At 37.5% G+C, this 19,770-nt stretch overlaps 1 protein-coding gene across 4 annotated transcripts in view; it reads right to left on the bottom strand.

Annotated features, from left to right (window-relative positions):
- The window catches only part of SNX29 (sorting nexin 29), a 659,946-nt gene that overhangs the window by 614,708 nt on the left and 25,468 nt on the right, over window positions 1-19,770 (bottom strand). For all 4 annotated transcript variants that reach the window (XM_078152787.1, XM_020978396.2, XM_078152789.1 and 1 more), the window contains exon 4: window positions 1,823-1,947. In XM_078152787.1, coding sequence (XP_078008913.1) covers window positions 1,823-1,947 — 125 coding nt within the window. The remainder of the gene's footprint in view (window positions 1-1,822; window positions 1,948-19,770) is intronic.

Consider the following 19,770-nt stretch of genomic DNA (forward strand, 5'->3'; position numbering starts at 1 on the left):
CTCTAAACTTTCAATTCATTTTAAAGTAAAATTAAATATCTACAATATGGAGAGCACTATGCTGGACCTCAGAAAGCTATAAGAATAAATAAAACACTGCTCCAATTCTCATGGAGAATTACTATCAAATGGGGGGAAATGGCACTAATACAAATAACAATAAGCATATATACATATGTGCATAAAAGAAGCACAAAGTGTTATGCGAGGTACAAGAAGGAAAGATCATTTCTAACCAAGATGAGAGAATCACAGAAAGCTTTACAGAGAATGTAACAACTGGGCTGGGTCTTTGAAGGGTAAATAGGATTATAAATTAGCAGAAAAAGCCAGGAAAGACATTATAAGGATAGGAAATAGCATGAGTTAAGCCCAGGACATGTACAGGAGGTGACAAGTAGTCCACTTTGGCTACAGTATAAAGAAAGTGGTAAAAATGTAGTATGACATAAACTTGCTAAGATGAGATGGTACAAGTTTGTAAAATGACCTTGAATATAGCTAAGCAGTTTGGACTTTTATCAAATTCAACTCAACAAACATTTCTAGAATATTTACTATGTGCAAGGCTCTGGAGATGAAAAAGGTAAAAACAAAATAGTTCCTGCCTTCAAGGAACTTACATTCTACTGAAATATTAGGTAGGTTCTAAAGAGGCATTGAATAAACACTTTTATTTCTAAAACTGAGAAACCATTGAAATGAATAGAACAACAAGCATGTATTAAGCCCCTACTATATGTCAAGCTCTGTGGTAGATAAGGCAATAGTGACTAACCTCAAGAAGTTTGAATTCTGTCAAAATGAAAAAGTAAACTCTACATTTGGTTGAAGAGGAGAGGAGAGAAAAATAAAACTACATCAAGGAAAGGCAAAATCTAAAAGAAGCAAAATGTGTAGTGGAAAGAACAAGACTTGGGAGTCAGGAGTCCTGGGTTCTAATTTAAGTTCTGCCACTAACTGGCTTTGTAACCTTGGGCTAGACATTTCCCTTCTCTGGGCCTCAGCAATGTGATCTATAAGCTGAGGGAGCTGGATTGGATAATATCCCGGGCCCCTTCCAGCACTGGCAAATTCTATGGTGCTAAATATTTAACAGTTGTGATATGCACTCTCAATAGAAATTGGGCACAATGAGCTCTCATTTCCCTACGAAACGATGGCAATCATAAGACAGCATATTTTAATTAGCAGCACTACAGACATTACCATGATGCTTAGAAAGATTCCAAAATCTTGAACTATGCTGGGAAGCACAGACACGGCCTGAAATACAAACTACTTTTAAACCATCACTGACGTCTTCCCTAGAACTGAAGTAATTATAAATGACAGTTTCAAAGTAAATCACAGTCAAAATAAGTTACAGGAACTGAAGTATGGTACACATGGATGGCCTTCTTTAGCACCACAAACTTAAAATATATCACACAAAAACTACTGCAAACCGAGACCATAGCTTTTAAAGAGAATAATGAAATGTCAAGCTCTTCACATGCACAATATTAAGCAAAGTATTAATTTCCTGCCAACTGCCATGCCACATTTGTGGAATAAATACATTTTACACCAAAATATCCTGCTGTAGGATCCTGAATTGTATTCAGAACTAATGTGGCTTTGAGAATTCTGCATCAAGAATAAAGATGAATGAAAAAGCCCATTCAGCACTGAATTGTTTACCGAATTTAAAAAAACAAAAAAAACCCGAAACACAGTCTTACAAAGTTATCTCCCTCACCCCACTTCCATGTACCAAATGCCTAGACGATTATAAAGGGGGAGCAAAATCAAACCCCCTGTTCAACACTGCAGTCAATACCTGTCTCTGTCTTGCTAGAGAATCCTGCTGCCTGTTTGATTGCTGCTGCCGTTAATGCTAAGCCGCGACTCCTCTTCAAGCCATGCTGTAACACAGATTCAAACTGGGCACACAGACAAGTCACTCTGCAACAGAATAAACGATTAATCAAACCATCATGCAAAAAGAATAACAGACACATCAACAGCAACATCCAGATGCAGCTGATTCAGATGCTGGGCAGGAATGCATGATATCAAGGTACACATGGGCACCAGCACGCTGAAGGAAAACACTTGGTAATTTACTTCTGTGGGACACATATCAGAAACAACTTTGATTTATGTTAATTTTACTTAATACGTGGGAGCATCACATATTCTAGCCATATTCATCAAACTCATTAAAACACAGTAACAACAATTTGTAAGACAAGGGAAATAAAATTTGTACAGGCAGCGAGAGAAGAAAAAGTCAATTTAGAAACAAATTGGTGCATGTAGGAGTGTTAATCATATCCAATTCACAAGTCACAAATTCAGCTCTAATTTGCCTCACACATTTGCAGTAACAAGATTACATTTTCACAGATTGAATTCACAATGTGCCAAGTTAGAGACTACATGTAACTTCATGCCATGTTACATCCATTGAGAAACAACAGAATTTCCAAACTCTTGCTCCTTGCTTTGTTAGGCATCTGATGTTTTGACAGAGATTCAATTTTATAAGTCGATGCCAGGCTAAATCTTCAACTAAAAAAAGGCACAATCAGGGTACAATATTATCCACAATAACAGTGAGGGATGACACTATGGCATAGTGGATAGGGCCCCAGACTTGGAATCCGGAAGACCTAAATTCAAATCCTGCCTCACAAAGTAGGCTGCATTGTGCAAATCACTTAAACTTTCTGGGTCTCAGTTTCTTCATCTGTAAAATGAGAGTTGGACTATAATGCCTACAAGCTCTCTTCTAGCTCTAAATTTATGATCCTGTGATCCTAATAACAAAGTGAACTGGAACCCTAAATATTATGGTCACCAACAGAGAAAAACACAAAAATCATACTTTTCCACAAATTCCTCCAATTGTTCTTGCCCATCAATTCAGACAATCATAGATTTAGGGCTGAAAGGTCATGTAGTCCAAACTCTTCATTTTACAGGTGAGACAACTGAAGTCCAGAGGTCATATATTTAGTAAGTCTGAGGAAGTCAAGACTTCCATGCTGGCTAAGTGACAGAGTCGACCACCTGGCACCACCCAATCTAATTACTTTCCTTCCCTATTCCACCCCTACCTGCCAAGGAAAATAAACCTACTTAGCCTTGATGGAGAAGAGTCCATCCACTCTCCTACATTCAGTCCAAGACCTACACTCCAAAGAGAATAGCATTTCATTTTCCCCTCTATCAATACAGAGGGAGAAGGGGTTAATCGAGCATTGAGGGAGGAGTCAGGAACACCAAGGTTCAAATCAACCCTCAATAACTTTACTAGCTGTGGGACTCTGCGCAATTGATTTAGGTTCTGTCTGCCTCAGTTATCTCATTTATTAAATGGGGATAATAAGAGCATCTATCTCCTAAGCTTGTTAAGAGGATAAAATGAGATGATATTTGTAAGGTGTTATTTGTAAAGTGTTATGCAAATGCTAGCCATTATTATTATAATTACTGCATCCTTGAACTATCTACAATCCCAGAACTACACTCTATCTGACCTGTCTTCTATGTGTCACTGTATATTATATTCAGTTAGTCATATCTATATTCAGATAATTGGAAACTATGAGCTACTTGGCTGCAGAGATGTCTAAAGTTCAGGGGCAGGGAACCTGAGTCCTTGAGGCCACATGTGGCCTTCTAGGTCCTCCGGTGTGACCTTTTGACTGAGTCCAAGTTTTACAGAACAATCCTTTTATTAAGGGGATTTGTTCGGTGAAGTTTGGATTCAATCAAAGGGCCACATGTGACCTTCAGGCCACAGGTTCCCTACCCGTGCAACCACCTCACACAAACATTTCTGTTCCCTTAAAATGAGCTCAAAAATTTTTGACAATTTCAAGTAAGCTTACTGAAACGAAAATTTATTGGGTCCATGTCCCAGGAAAACAGAAAAGGCACAGGGGAAAGAGCAATGATTCTGAAGTACAAGAGATATGGTTAAATTCACCACTTTGATATGTACTACCTGTGTGACTTTGGACAAGTTATCTAACTTCCTTGTATCTCAGTTCCTTCATTTTGTAAAAGGAGGGGGTTGGTCTCTATGGCCGGTAAGGTTCCTTTCAACCCTAGATTTATGATCCTAAATTCTGCAGCTATAACTAACAAGTGATGTCTTAAAATACTCAGTGTTGCCACAATCAAGTATTTTATTTTTTTCCTCCTATAAGAAGCAGAGGGAAAAGTGATGAAAAGAGATAAGATCCTTACAACAAACAATATCTATTTTTTAGATTTTTTAAAAAAATTTAACAATTCATTGGGCACATATTACAGGTACTTCAAGAGGGTACAAAAGTGAATAAATACAGTCCCAAGGAATTCATAAGCCAATAGGAAGAATGAAAAAAATGACCATAAAACAAGGTAGAAAATAACGGAGAAGTACAAAGTGCTATGTGGGTTTGGAGACCTATCCAACTAAGGGGATAAGGGACAGCTTCACAGAGAAAACGATGTGATAAAATATAAGAATTTGGACAAGTAAAGAAGGGCAGAAGGCTGCGGATGAGAGAGGTAGTTCAAACAGAGGTGAATGGCATAAGCCAAGAAGCAGAGGCAGAGAAGTGAGACAGATATGCTCAGAGGGTGAAGTCATCCAGTTTAGTTAAAGCAGAATATGTGACAGAGAGCAGGTTGAAATAAGGCCAAAAAAGGAGGCTGGGGTTGAAGCAGACAAGACCTTGAACACCAAGTTAAGGGATTTGGATTTTATTTAGCAGGTAATAAACCACAGAAGTTTCTGAGCAGGCAAATATTATTATTATTTTGCAAAAAGATTAATCTGATAGGATTGATCAGAGGGATGAGACACTAAAAGCAAGGAGACCAGTGAAAATACCAGTGTAAAAGCCCTGGCAAAAAGCAATGCAGGCCTGAACTGGTATGGTGGGAGTGGAAATGGGAAGGAGAGAAAGCAAGAGTTTAGTTTGTTGTTTCAAGTCCAAACAATTCTCATATTTAGAAGTAGTTACAGAGGTAACAACTATAACTGCATGCAGAAGCTAGCCAGAAAGGCAGATCAGATCATGGCATGTTGGTAGTTGACTCTCAAAAATTAAACAAACTGTAGAAAGAGAAGCTCCCAAGTCACACCTCCCCAAAAGCCCCTTCCCCCTTTTCTAGGATTACCTCTGCTTCCTGTACAGTGAAGCCAACCTGTAAGGGTCAAAGGCACTTTAAAAAAAAAAACTTAAAAAAGCCTTTGTCCAAGCCTCACATGGGCCAAGGCCTTAAGCAATGATTTCTCAAATCCAATCAAATGTTTATTGGGCACCTACCACGCCTAAAGCAAGACAATGCAGTAGGTCCTATTTAGGATACAAAAAGTCTAAGGCATGGTATCTGTCCACCAGAAGCTTATAAAGTAGTTGAGAATTACAGATATGCCTGCAGAGACCACATAACACTGTACTGACCAAAACTGTTTCACAATAATACATTATAACACTAAGGTCATCAAATCTTACCGCAGACAGTATCACTGGAGTCTCAAAACAGATGGCTAACAATGACCATAGGGTATTGTGAAATAAACATTCCAATGCAATGGACTGCTGCTTCTTGTGATACTGGGGAGTTTTTGTGAAACCAATTGACATCATTAGTAGGGTCTGCCTACATAAAAGAAAGAACAGGGATAGGACCCAGACCTTTGATTTCATTGGAAGAGAGAAATCCCAAGGGAGGAAATTTCCTCTATTAGTGCAGGTTGGTACCTCCTCTGCAACTCATAACCTTAGGGAATTGCCTAGCCCTGGGGCACAGAGAGTTAAGTCACTTGCCCAGGGTCATACAGCTGATATGTATCAGAGATAGGACTCAAACCCAGGCCTTCTTAGCTTCAAGACTGGCTCTCTATCCACTATGCCAAAATAGCTCACAAGAAAGAACAACAGTATCAATAATTATTTGCTAAGTGATCAATGAATAGTGCAAACAACACATAAAATAAGATGACAGGTTAAAGTAGAAGACTTCACAGAAGTATAGTTTCAACTGGGCTTTGAATGATGAATAAAATGTAGACAGTAAGAGGGTCTATTAGACATGCAAGCAAGGCAGACGGTGTGATCAAGGGGACCACTCAGGTAAATGGAAAACAGCGGAAGAGTGGGTTCAAAAGGTAGGTTAGCAGTGGAAATTGAGTTTTATCCTATAGGCAAGTGGGAGCCACTGAAAATTAAAACTCCCTACAGTTACTGTCTTTATTTGAAGAGATACCCAATCCCCTAAAAAGATATTTTGAATACAATCTCAACTTTTCACAGCTCCATGTTTCACCACTCTAAACAACTCTCACTGCCTGAAACCCACACTTTGTTTCTTACCATCTTTATGTGCCCATTCAATGGTTTTCCATTGACATTTAAAAATATGAAACTAAAAGCATATACAGTACATGCAGACTTAGGATTTTGTCTCATATAATTAATATTTAAGACGAAGCTGAGCATAGAAGCAGAGGTATCCTGTACACAGAAAATTTAATCTTAAAAGTAAATAAGCAGGGGCAACTAGGTAGAGCAGTGGATACAGCACCTGTCCTGGAGTCAAAAGGACCTGAGTGCAAATCTGGCCTCACTCACTTGACACTTACTAGCTGTGTGACCCTGGGCAAGTCACTTAACCTCAACTGCCCCATCAAAAAAAATAAATAAATGAACAGCACAGACAAGATGGCTAAATAGCAGAAAGTACAGGCAGCTTCCCACCTCCCATCTCCTCCCAAAAGATCTAGAAAAAGCATCAGAACAAATCCTGGCAGGGAAATCCAAGAGAAAAATCACAGTGAGTCATTTTTCCAGGCCAAATCAGCATAGGAAGACAGACAGAGATGTCTGTAACATTGGGGATAGCATCTTGCCAAGAAAATGTGACACAAAGCATTCTAGGGCAGAGAGAAGCTCTGCACCAAGACGAGAAGAGGTCCCGTATCCAGCATATAGGGACCTAAGCTTGTGTAGGCCAGAGGAACAGATGCCAACCTGCAGCTCTGAGTTAGAGATCTAGGGTAAACCAAGGAAGGGACCTGCACCTAAGGGTAGCATTACAGGGTGCAGAGCAGTCATAGATCTAGGCCGTGTGCTGAGCGGGGAACAAGTTCAGAAACAAGCAGAAGTTGTACAGCTCAGCCTTCTGGGAGCACAGCAGGATTTCAATTCCAACTTCTAGCCTGTCTGAAGCCTGCAAAGGGATAACCAGGGCAGGAATCCCAGACCAAAGGGAAGTCTACTGAACCAGAAGAGCTTTCCAGATCACAGCTGAGACCAACAGCACAGTCTACCAAAACTCCAAACAGGGAAACCCACAGGCCTCCTGATCAGGTCCAAACACAGGTCAGGAACTTGCAGAGCTCAGACCAGGCAGGACAGCAAATAAACTCTGCCCAGGATCAGACCACTTTGAAAGCACTTAAAACTTACAGGTTCCCAGCCTGAACTGTCCCTGAAATCCTGGAATAACCCAACACTCAATAACCCAAAAAAGCAACAGCAGGAATTAGCCCAGACATTCCCTCCAGAAGTGCACAAGAGCTTGGTCTAAACATAAACTCTGAAGTCAGGAAGGAGACTGGAAGAATGGGGGGGGGGAAGAATCATTATGATGGCAAAGATGCCCAAGAAATAAATCCATAAGCAGATAATGACTCCAACATCTACAAACAAAGCCTCAAAGAAAAACACAGGGGCAGCTAGGTGGTGTAGTGGACAGAGCATCAGCCCTGAACTCAGGACGACCTGAGTTCAAATCTGGCCTCAGATGAAACACTTGACACTAGCTGTGTGATCCTGGGCAAGTCACTTAACCCTAATTGCCTTAAAAAAAAAAGAAAGAAAGAAAGAAAAGAAAAATACAATTTGGGCACAAATTAAACTAGAATTCCTGAAAGAGATGATGCAAAAGTTTTCAAAAAGAGATGATAAAAATGTTTTTATAAATTAAATAAAGAGATCTAGAGGAAAAACTGGACAAGAATTGAGAACCATGGAAGAAAGAATTAGAAAAGGAATTAACAGCTTTGCACAAAAGGTACAAAACCGTGCCCAAGCAACAAATTCCCTGAAAATTAGAATGGACCAAATAGAAGGTAAAGACTACATAAGACAATAGAAAATATGAAAACAAAGTCAAAAGACTGAAAAAACAGAATAAAATATAAGTTACCTCATAGGAAAAAGAAATGACCTAGAAAACAGATCTAAGAGAGAAAAATCACTGAATTAGTAAAAAAAAAATCATTGGACTACCTAAAAGCCATGACCAAAAAAGGGATCACATTGTAAGAAATCTTAAAAGGAAAGTACCAATTAGAACCAGAGCGCAAAGTAAAAATAGAAAGAATCCACCAGCCTCCTGCCAAAGGAAACCCCAAAATGAAAACTCCCAGGAACATTAGAGCCAAAATCCAGAGCTTCTGGGTAAAAGAAAAAGTACTGCAAATAGCCAGAAAGAATTCAAATGCCAAGAAGCCACAGCAAAGATCACACATGATTTAGCAACCACTCTTACAAAGGAGCAAAGATCTTAGAATACTATATTCCAGAAGAAAAAAGGACACGGGCTGCTAGCGAAAAATAATTTACCCAGCAAAACTGAGTATAATCCTATAAGAGAAAAAAATGGACCTTTAATAAAAGAGGACTTCAAATATTCCAGATGAAAAGACCTGAGATGCATAGAAACTTTGAAGATCCAACAGAGGAGTTAAGAGAAACAAAAAGGTCAATACAAATGAACAATCATAAGACAGACAGCAGCTAACATTTATATAGGGCTTACTATGTGCTAGGCACTGTGCTAAGCACTTTACAATTATTATCTCCTATGACCTCCACAGCAACCCTGGGAGGTAGGTGCTACTGTGATCACCATTTTCACAGATGAGGAAACTGAGGCAGAGATTAAGTGACTTGTCACACAGATAGTAAGTCTCTGAGGCCATTTGAACTCAGATTTTCCTGATTTCAGGCCTGCCACTCTATCCACTGCACCACCTAGCTACCCCTAAACAAGGATAAATAGCTTACATTTTAATATAGGGGATGATATATGTGCCCCCTCTGAATGCTATCATCAACAGGGATCATAAAGGGAATCTAATTAGATAAAAGGTCAAAGTGTGGCTCTTTATAGCTTAATGATGTTAAGAAAACAGAAAGAGAGAAGAATACATGGGGTTAAGGGAAAGCAGAAAAGAAGATTAGGAAAACTTATCTCACATAATTGGGGTACAGAAATAGAAGTCTATACAAATAAGGAAGGGAGGCGATGGCTATTACTTGAACCTCACTCACTCTCATCCGACCTGGTCAAAGGAGGAAAGAGTACACACACACACACATACACACACACACACACACACACACACACACACACACACACACACACACACACACACACACACACACATACAGTTGGGCACAGAAAAATATTTTGTGAAACTAGGAAACAGTGCAGTAGATTGTAATCTCCTTAAAGGTAGGTACTGTTTCATTTTTGTCTTTTCATCTCTGGTATCTGGCACCCTAATAGGTATTTAATAAATGTTTAGGGGGGGGGAGAAATGATGAAGGAAATAGTTTAAAAGAAACCTGAGAAGATTTGTATAAACTGATTCAGAGTGAAATGAACAGAACAATTTGTACAATGACACTGTAAAGACAAACAACTCTGAAAGACTTAGGAACTCTGACCAGCACAAAGACCAACCATGATTCCAGAGGACTCCTGATGAAACACGCTACTCACCTCCTGATAAAGACATGAAGCACTCAGTGCAGAATGAGACATGTTTTTTGGACGTAGCTAATGCAGAAACTTGTTTTGCTTAACTGAACACATTTAAACCAGGGATTCTGGGTTTGTTTGTTTTTTTCCTCAACTGGGGATGAGGATAGGCGGAGGACAGAAAAAAAAGCAGATTTTTGCTGTTTAAAATTTTTTAATTTAAAAATTTTTAATGCATTAAAATTAAAGTAGACAAAAATAAAACATTTTTAAGGTTTCCTATATCTCTTAAGATACCTAGAGACATGCTGGATATATTAAAATACTAAAATTGGCAATCACTATCCTAGAAGGTGAAAATTAGCCTTAAAAAGTAGCCCAGGGGCCAACTCCAATCCCAAAGTCATGAGCATCATCTATACAATTATTCTGTTTTCTAGTCTCTCATCTGAACTGATTCTTAGCCAATTTGCTCTCATTTTAAAAGCCTATAGCCATTACAGGAGACAAAATAAAAAGTACAGATTACTGAAAAGTCCTCTTTTCATCATCCTGCAAAGAAAGACTTCCACATTCCATAAAGACAAAAGACATAAAGTACACCTGTTGGCTGGTACCAACCACGGGAAGCCAAAGCTTAAAAATTCATCTAAGATATAATTTTCTCCTAAATTCCAAGATGTCAGATGAGCATTCAAGTCATTTAAACCAAAACATGAACTTGTTTGTTGATCCTTCGCTAAAAAACTTCTTAGAATTTGCTATCTAGTTGTACATACAGAATTGAAAACTAGTGGGGTAAATTTATAAGAATACGAATCATTCTTTAATTGACAAATGGTTAAAGGATATGAACAGGCAATTTTCAGAAGAAATCAAAGCTATCTAAAGTCATATTTAAAAATGCTCTAAGTCACTATTGATTAGAGAAATGCAAATTAAAACAACTCTGAGGTACCACATCACACCTATCAGATTGGCTAATATGACAGAAAAGGAAAATGACAAATGTTGGAGAGGATGTGGGGAAATTGGAACACTAATGCGTGGAGTTATGAACTGATCCAACCATTCTGGAGAGTAATTTGGAACTATGCCCAAAGTGCCATAAATTTGTGCATACCCTTTGACCCAGCAATACCACTACTAGGACTGTATTTCCAAAGAGATCAAAGAAAATGGAAAAGGATCTATGTGTACAAAAATATTTATAGCAGCTCCTTTTGTAGTGGCAAAGAATTGGAAACTGAAGGGATGCCCAACAGCTGAGGAATTGCTGAACAAGTTGTGTACATGATTGTAATGGAATACTACTGTGCTATAAGAAATAATGAGCAGAATGGTTTCAGAAAAACCTGGGAAGTTTTATATGAATTGATGCAAAATGAAGTGAGTAGAACCAAGAACAGTGTGCACAGTAACAATAATATTGTAACTATGATCAACTGTGAACGACTGTCGCTATTCTCAGCAATACAATGATCCAAGACAATTCCAAAGGACTTATGGTAGAAAATGCTATCCACTCTAAAGAAAGAAATGATGAAGTCTGAATGAAGATAGAAGCATACCTTTTTTACTTTCTTTATTTTTCTTAGGGTTTTTTGGTCTGTTTTTTCTTTTGCAATATGGCTAAGATGGAAATATGCATAGCATATATCAAATTGCTTGCCTTTTCAAAGGGGAAGGGGATGTGGGAAGGGAGAGAATTTGGAACTCAAAATTTTTAAAAATGAATGTTAAAAAAACTCTTTTACATTTAATTGAGGAAAAAAACAAACCGAAAGGAAAAAAAAAAGAAAACTAATGCACACAGCCCATATCAGTTTTCAAAACTAGAATACTACTGACCCCAGATAACAACAACATTAACTCAAACAAAGATTCAACAATTTTCATTGGAATCCAGAGGAATTAAATGGTTATCCCTATACTACCAATGATCCTACATTAATTTAAGTAGTTTCAGTACCCAGTGATCATGAAAGGAATGGAACACAGCTATGTCAGTAGAGATATATCCTCACTACTGGGAGAACAATTCAAATAAAATGTCCTGTTAAAGAAAACATGTTTTGGATAGATCATTTCTATTCTGAAGTCGCTGCACAATTAGTGCTAAGAGAATACAATAGAAAATTTTTGTGAGCATTTTGTTCAGACTAAGTTTTTTTTTCTCCTACCGTCACATAGTAGTCAGTTTATAAATCTGACATTTGTTTCCAATTTTTTAACAATCATCTCTCTAGGTTGAGTTTAAAACTGCCCACAAACTTAAATATCTCTGGACATAGCACTGTCAACCAGCTTATTATGAGGATTCAGCAAATATTTGTTTTAATGAGCCCTGTCCTAGATTTCCAGGTCTACTTAACCGGTCATGTTAATCTATACTAAAATTGCAAGGAATCTCATACTTTCTACAGCAGCTGTTAAAAAGCAAACAGTGTTTTAGCAAAAAGCTAACAAAATCCTTGTTTTCCCAGGCTGCAACCAGACAACCCAAATAAACCTGTCTGGTGTCACAGAGAGGCACATATCAAAAAGATCGTTTAACATAGCAGGGCTTTTGGCAGGCCTACTTGAGGAAAGCAAAAGCATGAGTTAAAATCCAATATAAAAATGGGTCAGATTTTCCTCACTTGGGTAACTCTATGGTCATCTGACACTCATAAAAATGATTACACTTGAAAGAGTCAATTGACTCAGAATATATCACAAAAAACAGGCTTTATGCATTTTTAAAAGCATTACTATAGCACAGGTTTTACATGAGGTTTGTTTGAAATAGGTCACTCCATAAAGCCTAGGATTAATTATTCAATTCTTATGAACTAGAATATAGTGCTATCTTAATCTTCAGATCATACATAGAGAATTTTTTTAAAGGTTATGATGAGTGTTCTTTTCCTTAAAACATAAACTGAGTTTGAAAACCTTTGAGAATTTAAGATTGGAAGGGTAAAGAAAGAGACTTCCCTAAAGGAACTTTCTGTACATCAACAATACCTCATATGACAGCCCTCCCACACTGTGCGTGCTACGGGCAAGGAAACTGACAGAAATCTTCTGATAGAAATTAGGATAATCAATCCGAGACACATCCAGGAGACAGAAATGGAGCTAAAATAAACAGAAAGTGGACAAAATGGTCAAAAAGGAAAGACGGGCCTAACAGAAAAGAAATGAAATGCTTATGATTTACTACAATGACTCAGGTGGCAACATGGAATTAAATCACTCTAATGGCAAAAAGCCTTACAGTAGTATACAGCAAGGACAAGGCAATGACATTAATCTACTCCTAGGAAGCATAACTAGCGGAAACGACCAAGTTTTTAATGGTGTGTCTCCTGTCAATCCTCCAAACAGTGAATAATATAAAACAGAATCATCTTCCCAAGGCAGTAGAACAAACTTGGTTTCTCGGTACAGATGTTACAAGCAGCTTGCTGCAGTGGAAAGAAATTGGAGTAGGAGTAGAAACTTGAGAGTATAATCTCCCCTCTCTTATTCATTAGACCATGGCAAGTTACAACTTGTCTGAACCTCATTTTCCTTATCGTAAAATGGGGATAATAAGGGCAACTCAGCCTACTTCACAGAATGGATCAAATTAGATAACAACTATAAAAGGACTTTCTACATATACTATAAAGAACGACAGGAATGTAAAACATTATCATAATAAGCTTTTGAGATTCCCTTTGTGACTAGAGATCTCCTAAGTTAAGATTTAGATACTAACAAGGGAAGAAGAGACCAGGAGAAGGGAAAAAAAAACAGGGATCAGAAATCACTGGATACAGGAAAAGTAGTAGTAAGGCTAAGACATTATTGTGATAAGGAAACTGGGTATGAGAAAGAGCAGAAACAGTCAACAGCCAAAATACTCCAAAATGTTGGTTCCTTGCTAGAAGATGCACTAAAGAAAGGTACACTCACAGAGGGCTAGCTGGAAAGTGTCCTATCACCTCTGATTTCTCAGGTTTTCTATCATGCCAAAGTCCCAGAGTCTAACATTCTAGCATATGGCTTCCACAAAATAAATACTGAATTATGTTTAGCAATTAAAAAACAGAAGAAAACTCCTACTATAGGAATATTTAGCTTAACAACAACCAATGAAAAATACGAAAGAGTTTATTCAAATATTGATAGAAAAACAATACAAAAAAATACAAATTGGTCAATTATACCATAAGCTCCTAATAGAATTTATCATACAGAGGTACCAAAAAAAGAAAATTATTTATTTTATCAATTAAAAATAACCAAAAAAATATAAGCCATAAAATTATTTACAAATTAAAGTGTTACAAACTATAAATAAAAGTGCTTTGTCTCAGTTGGGAGCTGGGGAAGGATAGGGGAGAAAAATATTATTAAACCCTACAAAATTCTAATAGGGATGACAGTTATAAAACTCCTTTTGATGTCCCCTTTGCCTTGAAGCATAGTCCAGCATGTGAATCCTGTGGCAAAGAAAAAGATAAAAACCACATGATTAATATCTAGAGACATTTAGAAAGAGGAAAAGAAACGCCTCGGGAAACCATTACATTTCCTAAGTTCCAGAGTGAATACATATGACATGTCTCAAGTGTACTAGGAATACATTTTTTCCACAGGAGACGAAAAGGAACAGTAACAGCAGCTTGGGAGGGGGGAGGCAGGGGGAGGAGTAGTGGATCGGCAAGAATGAGGAAACCAAATGAACGTCATCTAAAAAGTTCAAAAAAGTCTTCTATTTCAGAAAACTGAAAAAGCCAAAACACCAAAAGTTACCCTGAACACTCCCTAATGCCATGTTTATGGTGAATTTCCTTAAATTTAGTTCAACATCATATTTCTATGTGATAATAACTTTCACAGAGGCCAGGCTTTTTCCTCAGCTAAGCACTAAGAAGTTCTAACAAAATTTGTCTCTCCAAAAAAGTATATCTATAAGAACACATAGTGCTATTCGTAAAGTAAGGATTCCTGTCGAAAAGTCATGATGATGGTTCCTGTCGCTGAATATATGTAGAGGTTCTGGGCTATTTAGAGGATGTGTAAAGATTCCCATATCTTGCTGAATTCTTCTTGCCTATTATTTCTAAAATCCATAACACTCAAGGGATACTTAAAGAGTCTCTAAAAAGTCCCTTTTTTCAGCAGCCCAAGTCTGACTGACAAACTAAGGAATAAACAACAACAGCAAGCATTTTTTCTCTGGGAAAAGGTACCAATGAAAACTGAATAATAGAAACTGAAGTGATGCCGCCAAACCATAGAGCCACGTCAGCGTCTGCCACTTCTTCCCTGAGACACGTTCAAGAATGTAAACTTAAAGGCAAAAAATCCCCTGTGATTTCTTTAGATATAAACATCTCTTTAATGTTTAATTGTATGACTGCTGTATATTATGGTGACACAAATGAAAAATGAAATAATGCAGATGTTAGCAAAACTGTTTGGATAATGAAATAACAAACATTTCCTGAGTTGTTACCACTTCCTACATGGCACCTCTTAGTGCTAGGCACTAAGAGGAATGTAAAGAACGAAAGCCACTGTCTACCCTCATGGAGCTTACTCTCCATGTAAAGAAACCTAGTAAAGGAAACAAGATGTGTATAAACATAAATAGAAAGTAGAATGTAATAAATACATAATAAAGGGATACGCGAAGTGCTGTGAGAGCTAAAAGGCTCTCAAGGAAAAGGTGTTATAAAAAAGGTTTCAAGTTAGTGCTTTCAACAGGCAGAGGCAGGAACAAGGTCATTCCACATGGGAGGAATGCTGAACAAAACTGCACAAAATAGTAAAGTATTAGACGCAGAAAAGAAATCCAAAGAATATATTTAATTCAATATACGCCTACCTTATACAACTGTAGTAAGATTACAAAGAAGAAACAAGAAGCTTACAATTTAATAAGAGGATAAAGTATCTACAGGAAAAGGAAGAAAAATGAGTGAGACATATGCTATAAGCAGAATCAGCAGGATTTAGATGTGGGAGGAGGGGCAAAAATGAAAGATATAATAAATGAACTGATAAACAGAAATATATATAGAATAATTTTATATATATGTGTGTGTATATATTTGTGTGTGTATATATGTACATATATACCTATTTGTGTTTAATGGTAGCTATCTCTGGGGGGGAGAAGTAAAAACATGAATTTACATGATAATTTTGTTATATATTTGAAAGGAAAAGCAAGTTGCACATAGAAGATATACAGTTTCATATGCAATCATCTTTTTATTGTACTATGCTATGGAAATGTTTGTTTTATTCCACAGATTAAAAATAGAAAAAATTTAAAAAGAAAAGATATTTTCAAGATTTCAACTATGGATGACTGGAAAATGTTGGTGGCATTAATTGATATTGATAAAGACAAGGAAGAGGAAAAGGTGACAAATTCAATTTGGGACAAACTGATTGTAATAGTTCAAATTTTTCTAGTGCTTTAAACTTTAAAAATACTGACAACTGTACTATGAGGTAGATAAAACAAATATCTCCATTTTACAGACAAGTAAACTGAGGCTCTCAGGAGCAGAATAATTTGTACAAAGTCACACAGGTAATAAGAGATAGGACAAGTTTTGAACCTAGGTCTCCTTAATATAATCTCAATTTTCTTTGTAGTACACCAAGCTATTACACATTAAGTTGGATTAAGCTAGTAGGATTGGAAATGTGACTCTGGAGCTCAGGAGACAGGTAGATTTAATAGAAAAAGATTTGGGTTTCATCCTCATAATGCCAAAGACTAAGGCTGTGGGAATGGATGAGATGACCAAGAGAGAACAGAAAAAGAAGCATTAAGAACAGAGCCCTACTATAAAACTGTGCATACTCTTTGACCCAGCAGTATCACTACTGTTCTGTATCCCAAAGAGATTAAAAAAAAAAAAGGGAGATAGGATCTATTTGTACAAAAATATTTATAGCAACTCTTTTTGTGGCGGCAAAGAATTGGAAATTTGCCGGGAGCGCCTGCGTCCCCAGCTGTGGTCTGATGCCGGCAGAGTGTGAAGAGAGAAAGAATCATGGGCCAGGTGAGAGCAGTGAAGAACAAACTCTGTTTATTGATCTGAGGGCTCAGGCTTATATAGTACTGGATCAAGCAATAGTAACATTGTTATTCATGAAAAGTACAAATCTAATTAGGTGATTTCCTTACTTCCTTGTACCTTGTCTGTTACATTTTTTCCTGCGTCCTGTCCTGTACCCCATCCGTTTCCTCCCTTCCTGCATCCTGTTCTCAAGAGACAGAACAGGGGGATGGTGAGCCTACATCCTGAGTTGCACAGCTGTCAGGCTTAGTACAACCTGCAGGTAAGACCCGGGCTGGCCTAAGCCCTCCAACTCCCCAAAGCCGGCCCTCTACAGAAATTAAGGGGATATCCATAAACTGGGGAATGGATGAACAAATTGTGGTATATAAATGTAATGGAATACTATTGTGTTGAAACAAGGAGTAGGATGGTTTCAGAAAAACCTAGGAAGTCTTCATATGAACTGATGCAAAGTGAAGAGAGCAGAACCAGAAGAACACTGTACACAGTAAAAGTAATATTCTAACAATGATCAGCTGTAAAAGACTTAGCTACTCTGATCAAGATAATGATCCAAGACCACATCATGAAAAATGCTATTTACCTTCTAGAGAGAATGAATGAACTCTGAGAGCAGATTCAAGCATTTTTTTTCACTTTATTTTTCTTGATGTGTGTGTATCTGTGTGTGTGTTTTCTCTTGCAATATGGATAATATGAAAATATGTTTTGCATGACTTTACATGTACTATTATATGTAATTACATACAGAAGGAGGGAGGGAAGGAATTTGGAACTCAAAACTTTAAAAAATGAATGTTGGGGCAACTAGGTATTACAGTGGATAGAACACTGGCCCTGGAGTCAGGAGGACCTGAGTTCAAATCCGACCTCAAACATATAACACTCACTAGCTGTGTCACTATGGGCAAGTCACTTAATCCCAACTGCCTCACCCTTCCAAAAAAAAAATGAATGCTAAAAAATGTAATTGGGAAATATTTAACAACTTAAAAATATATTTAAAAAAAGAATAAAGGCCTAAAGAATATTCACATTTAGGGTATACTTCAAGGAAGAGGAAGAACTGAAGGAGATGGGGAAAAACCACAAAATAGAAGAGGAAACAGGTAAATGTAATATAAAGTATCCAGAATGAAAGGATAGTCAAGAATGTCATGAATCTATATAAGTCATCAGATGAAAACCAAAAAATAGCCACTAGGGGGCAGCTAGGTGGTACAGCGGATCGAGCACCTGGCCCTGAAGTCAGGAGGACCTGAGTTCAAATCTGCTATCAGACCAAACACTTGACATTTCCTAGCTGTGTGACCCCGGGCAAGTCACTTAACCCCAAATGCCAAAAAACAAAACAAAAAAACAAACTGAAAAATAGCCACTAGATTTGTCATTTAGAAAGTTACTCATGAGAAAAGCAGTTTCCACAAGAGGAGAAGGAAGCCAGATTGTCAAAATTGCGAAGTAGGAAGTTAAGTGGATGTAATAAGCATAGAATAGGCTTTCTACAGCTTTACAATAAAAGCAAGGGAAGAAATGAGACTGTAACTCAGAATAGAGGGAGTCTTTTTGTTTTGCTTTTAGGATAGGAAAGGCTTAAGGCATATTCGTATAAAAGAAAAGTAGTAAGTGAAAAAAGAAGGAACATAGGTGGTAGAAGGAAAACAGGGCAATTAGGTAGGAGTTAGGGTAGAATGCAGGGCCTAGAGTCAGGAAGACTCATCTTCCTGAGTTCAAATCTGGCCTCAGACACTTATTACAGCTGTGTGACCTTGGGTAAGTCACTTAACCCTCTCTGCTTCAGTTTTTTCATCTGTAAAATGGGCTGGAGAAGGAAATGGCAAACCATTCCAGTATCTCTACCAAGAAAACCCCAAATGAGATTTGGAATAATTCAACTGGGCCACAATAAGAAAGAACAAGTAATAATATCATCTCCCATTTACAAAGAAGGAAGCATAGTGAGCTTGGCATCAGGCAAGCTGTGTTCAAATTCAAGTTCTACCTCTTTGTAGCTGTGTGATTTTGGATCACCTAATTGGTCACTTAATTATGACTGGATAGACATCCAACTTTTGCCTCCAAATTACAATCTGTTGGACTGAACTTCACTGAGGTTCAGTTTTCTCATCAGTAAAGTGAGTACACTGCCTACAATCTTTACATCACAGGATTATTTTAAGGGACAAAATCCAATATCACACATAAAAATGCCTTTCCAAACCTTCAACTGCTATGTAAATGTCACTTATTGTTCTACTTCTTAACTGAGTCAAATTTATAAGAATACAAGTCATTCCCCAGTTGATAAATGGTCAAAGGATATGAATAGGCAGTTTTCAGAGGAAAAAATTAATGCTATCATGGTCACATGAAAAAAATGCTCTAAATCACTATTGATTAGAGAAATGCAAATCAAAATGATGACTCTGCCTATCAGACGGGCTAACATGACAAAACGGGAAAATAATAAATGCTGGAGAAGATGTGGGAAAATTGGAACACTAATGCATTGTTGATGGAGTTAAGAACTGATCCAACCATTCTGGAAAGCATTTTGGAACTATGCCCAAAAGGCTGTAAAACCGTGCATACCCTTTGACCCAGCAATAGCACTTCTACATCTGTATCCCAAAGAGATCATAAAAATGTGAAAAGGACCCACATGTACAAAAATATTAGAAGCTCTTTCTGTGGTGGCAAAGAATTGGAAATTGAGAGGATGCCTGTCAGTTGGAGAATGGCTGAAGAAGCTGTGGTATATGAATATAATGGAATACTATTGTGCTATAAGAAATGATGAGCAGTCAGACTTCAGAAAAACCTGGAATGACTTAAATGAACTGATACTGACTGAAATGAGCAGAACCAGAAGAATGTTGTACACACTACTAAGCACTGTGTCACTGTACACAGTAACAGCCACGTT

This window comes from Phascolarctos cinereus, unplaced genomic scaffold, assembly GCF_003287225.1.
Source record: "Phascolarctos cinereus isolate Bilbo 61053 unplaced genomic scaffold, phaCin_HiC Scaffold_4;HRSCAF=312, whole genome shotgun sequence".
NCBI lineage: Eukaryota > Metazoa > Chordata > Mammalia > Diprotodontia > Phascolarctidae > Phascolarctos > Phascolarctos cinereus.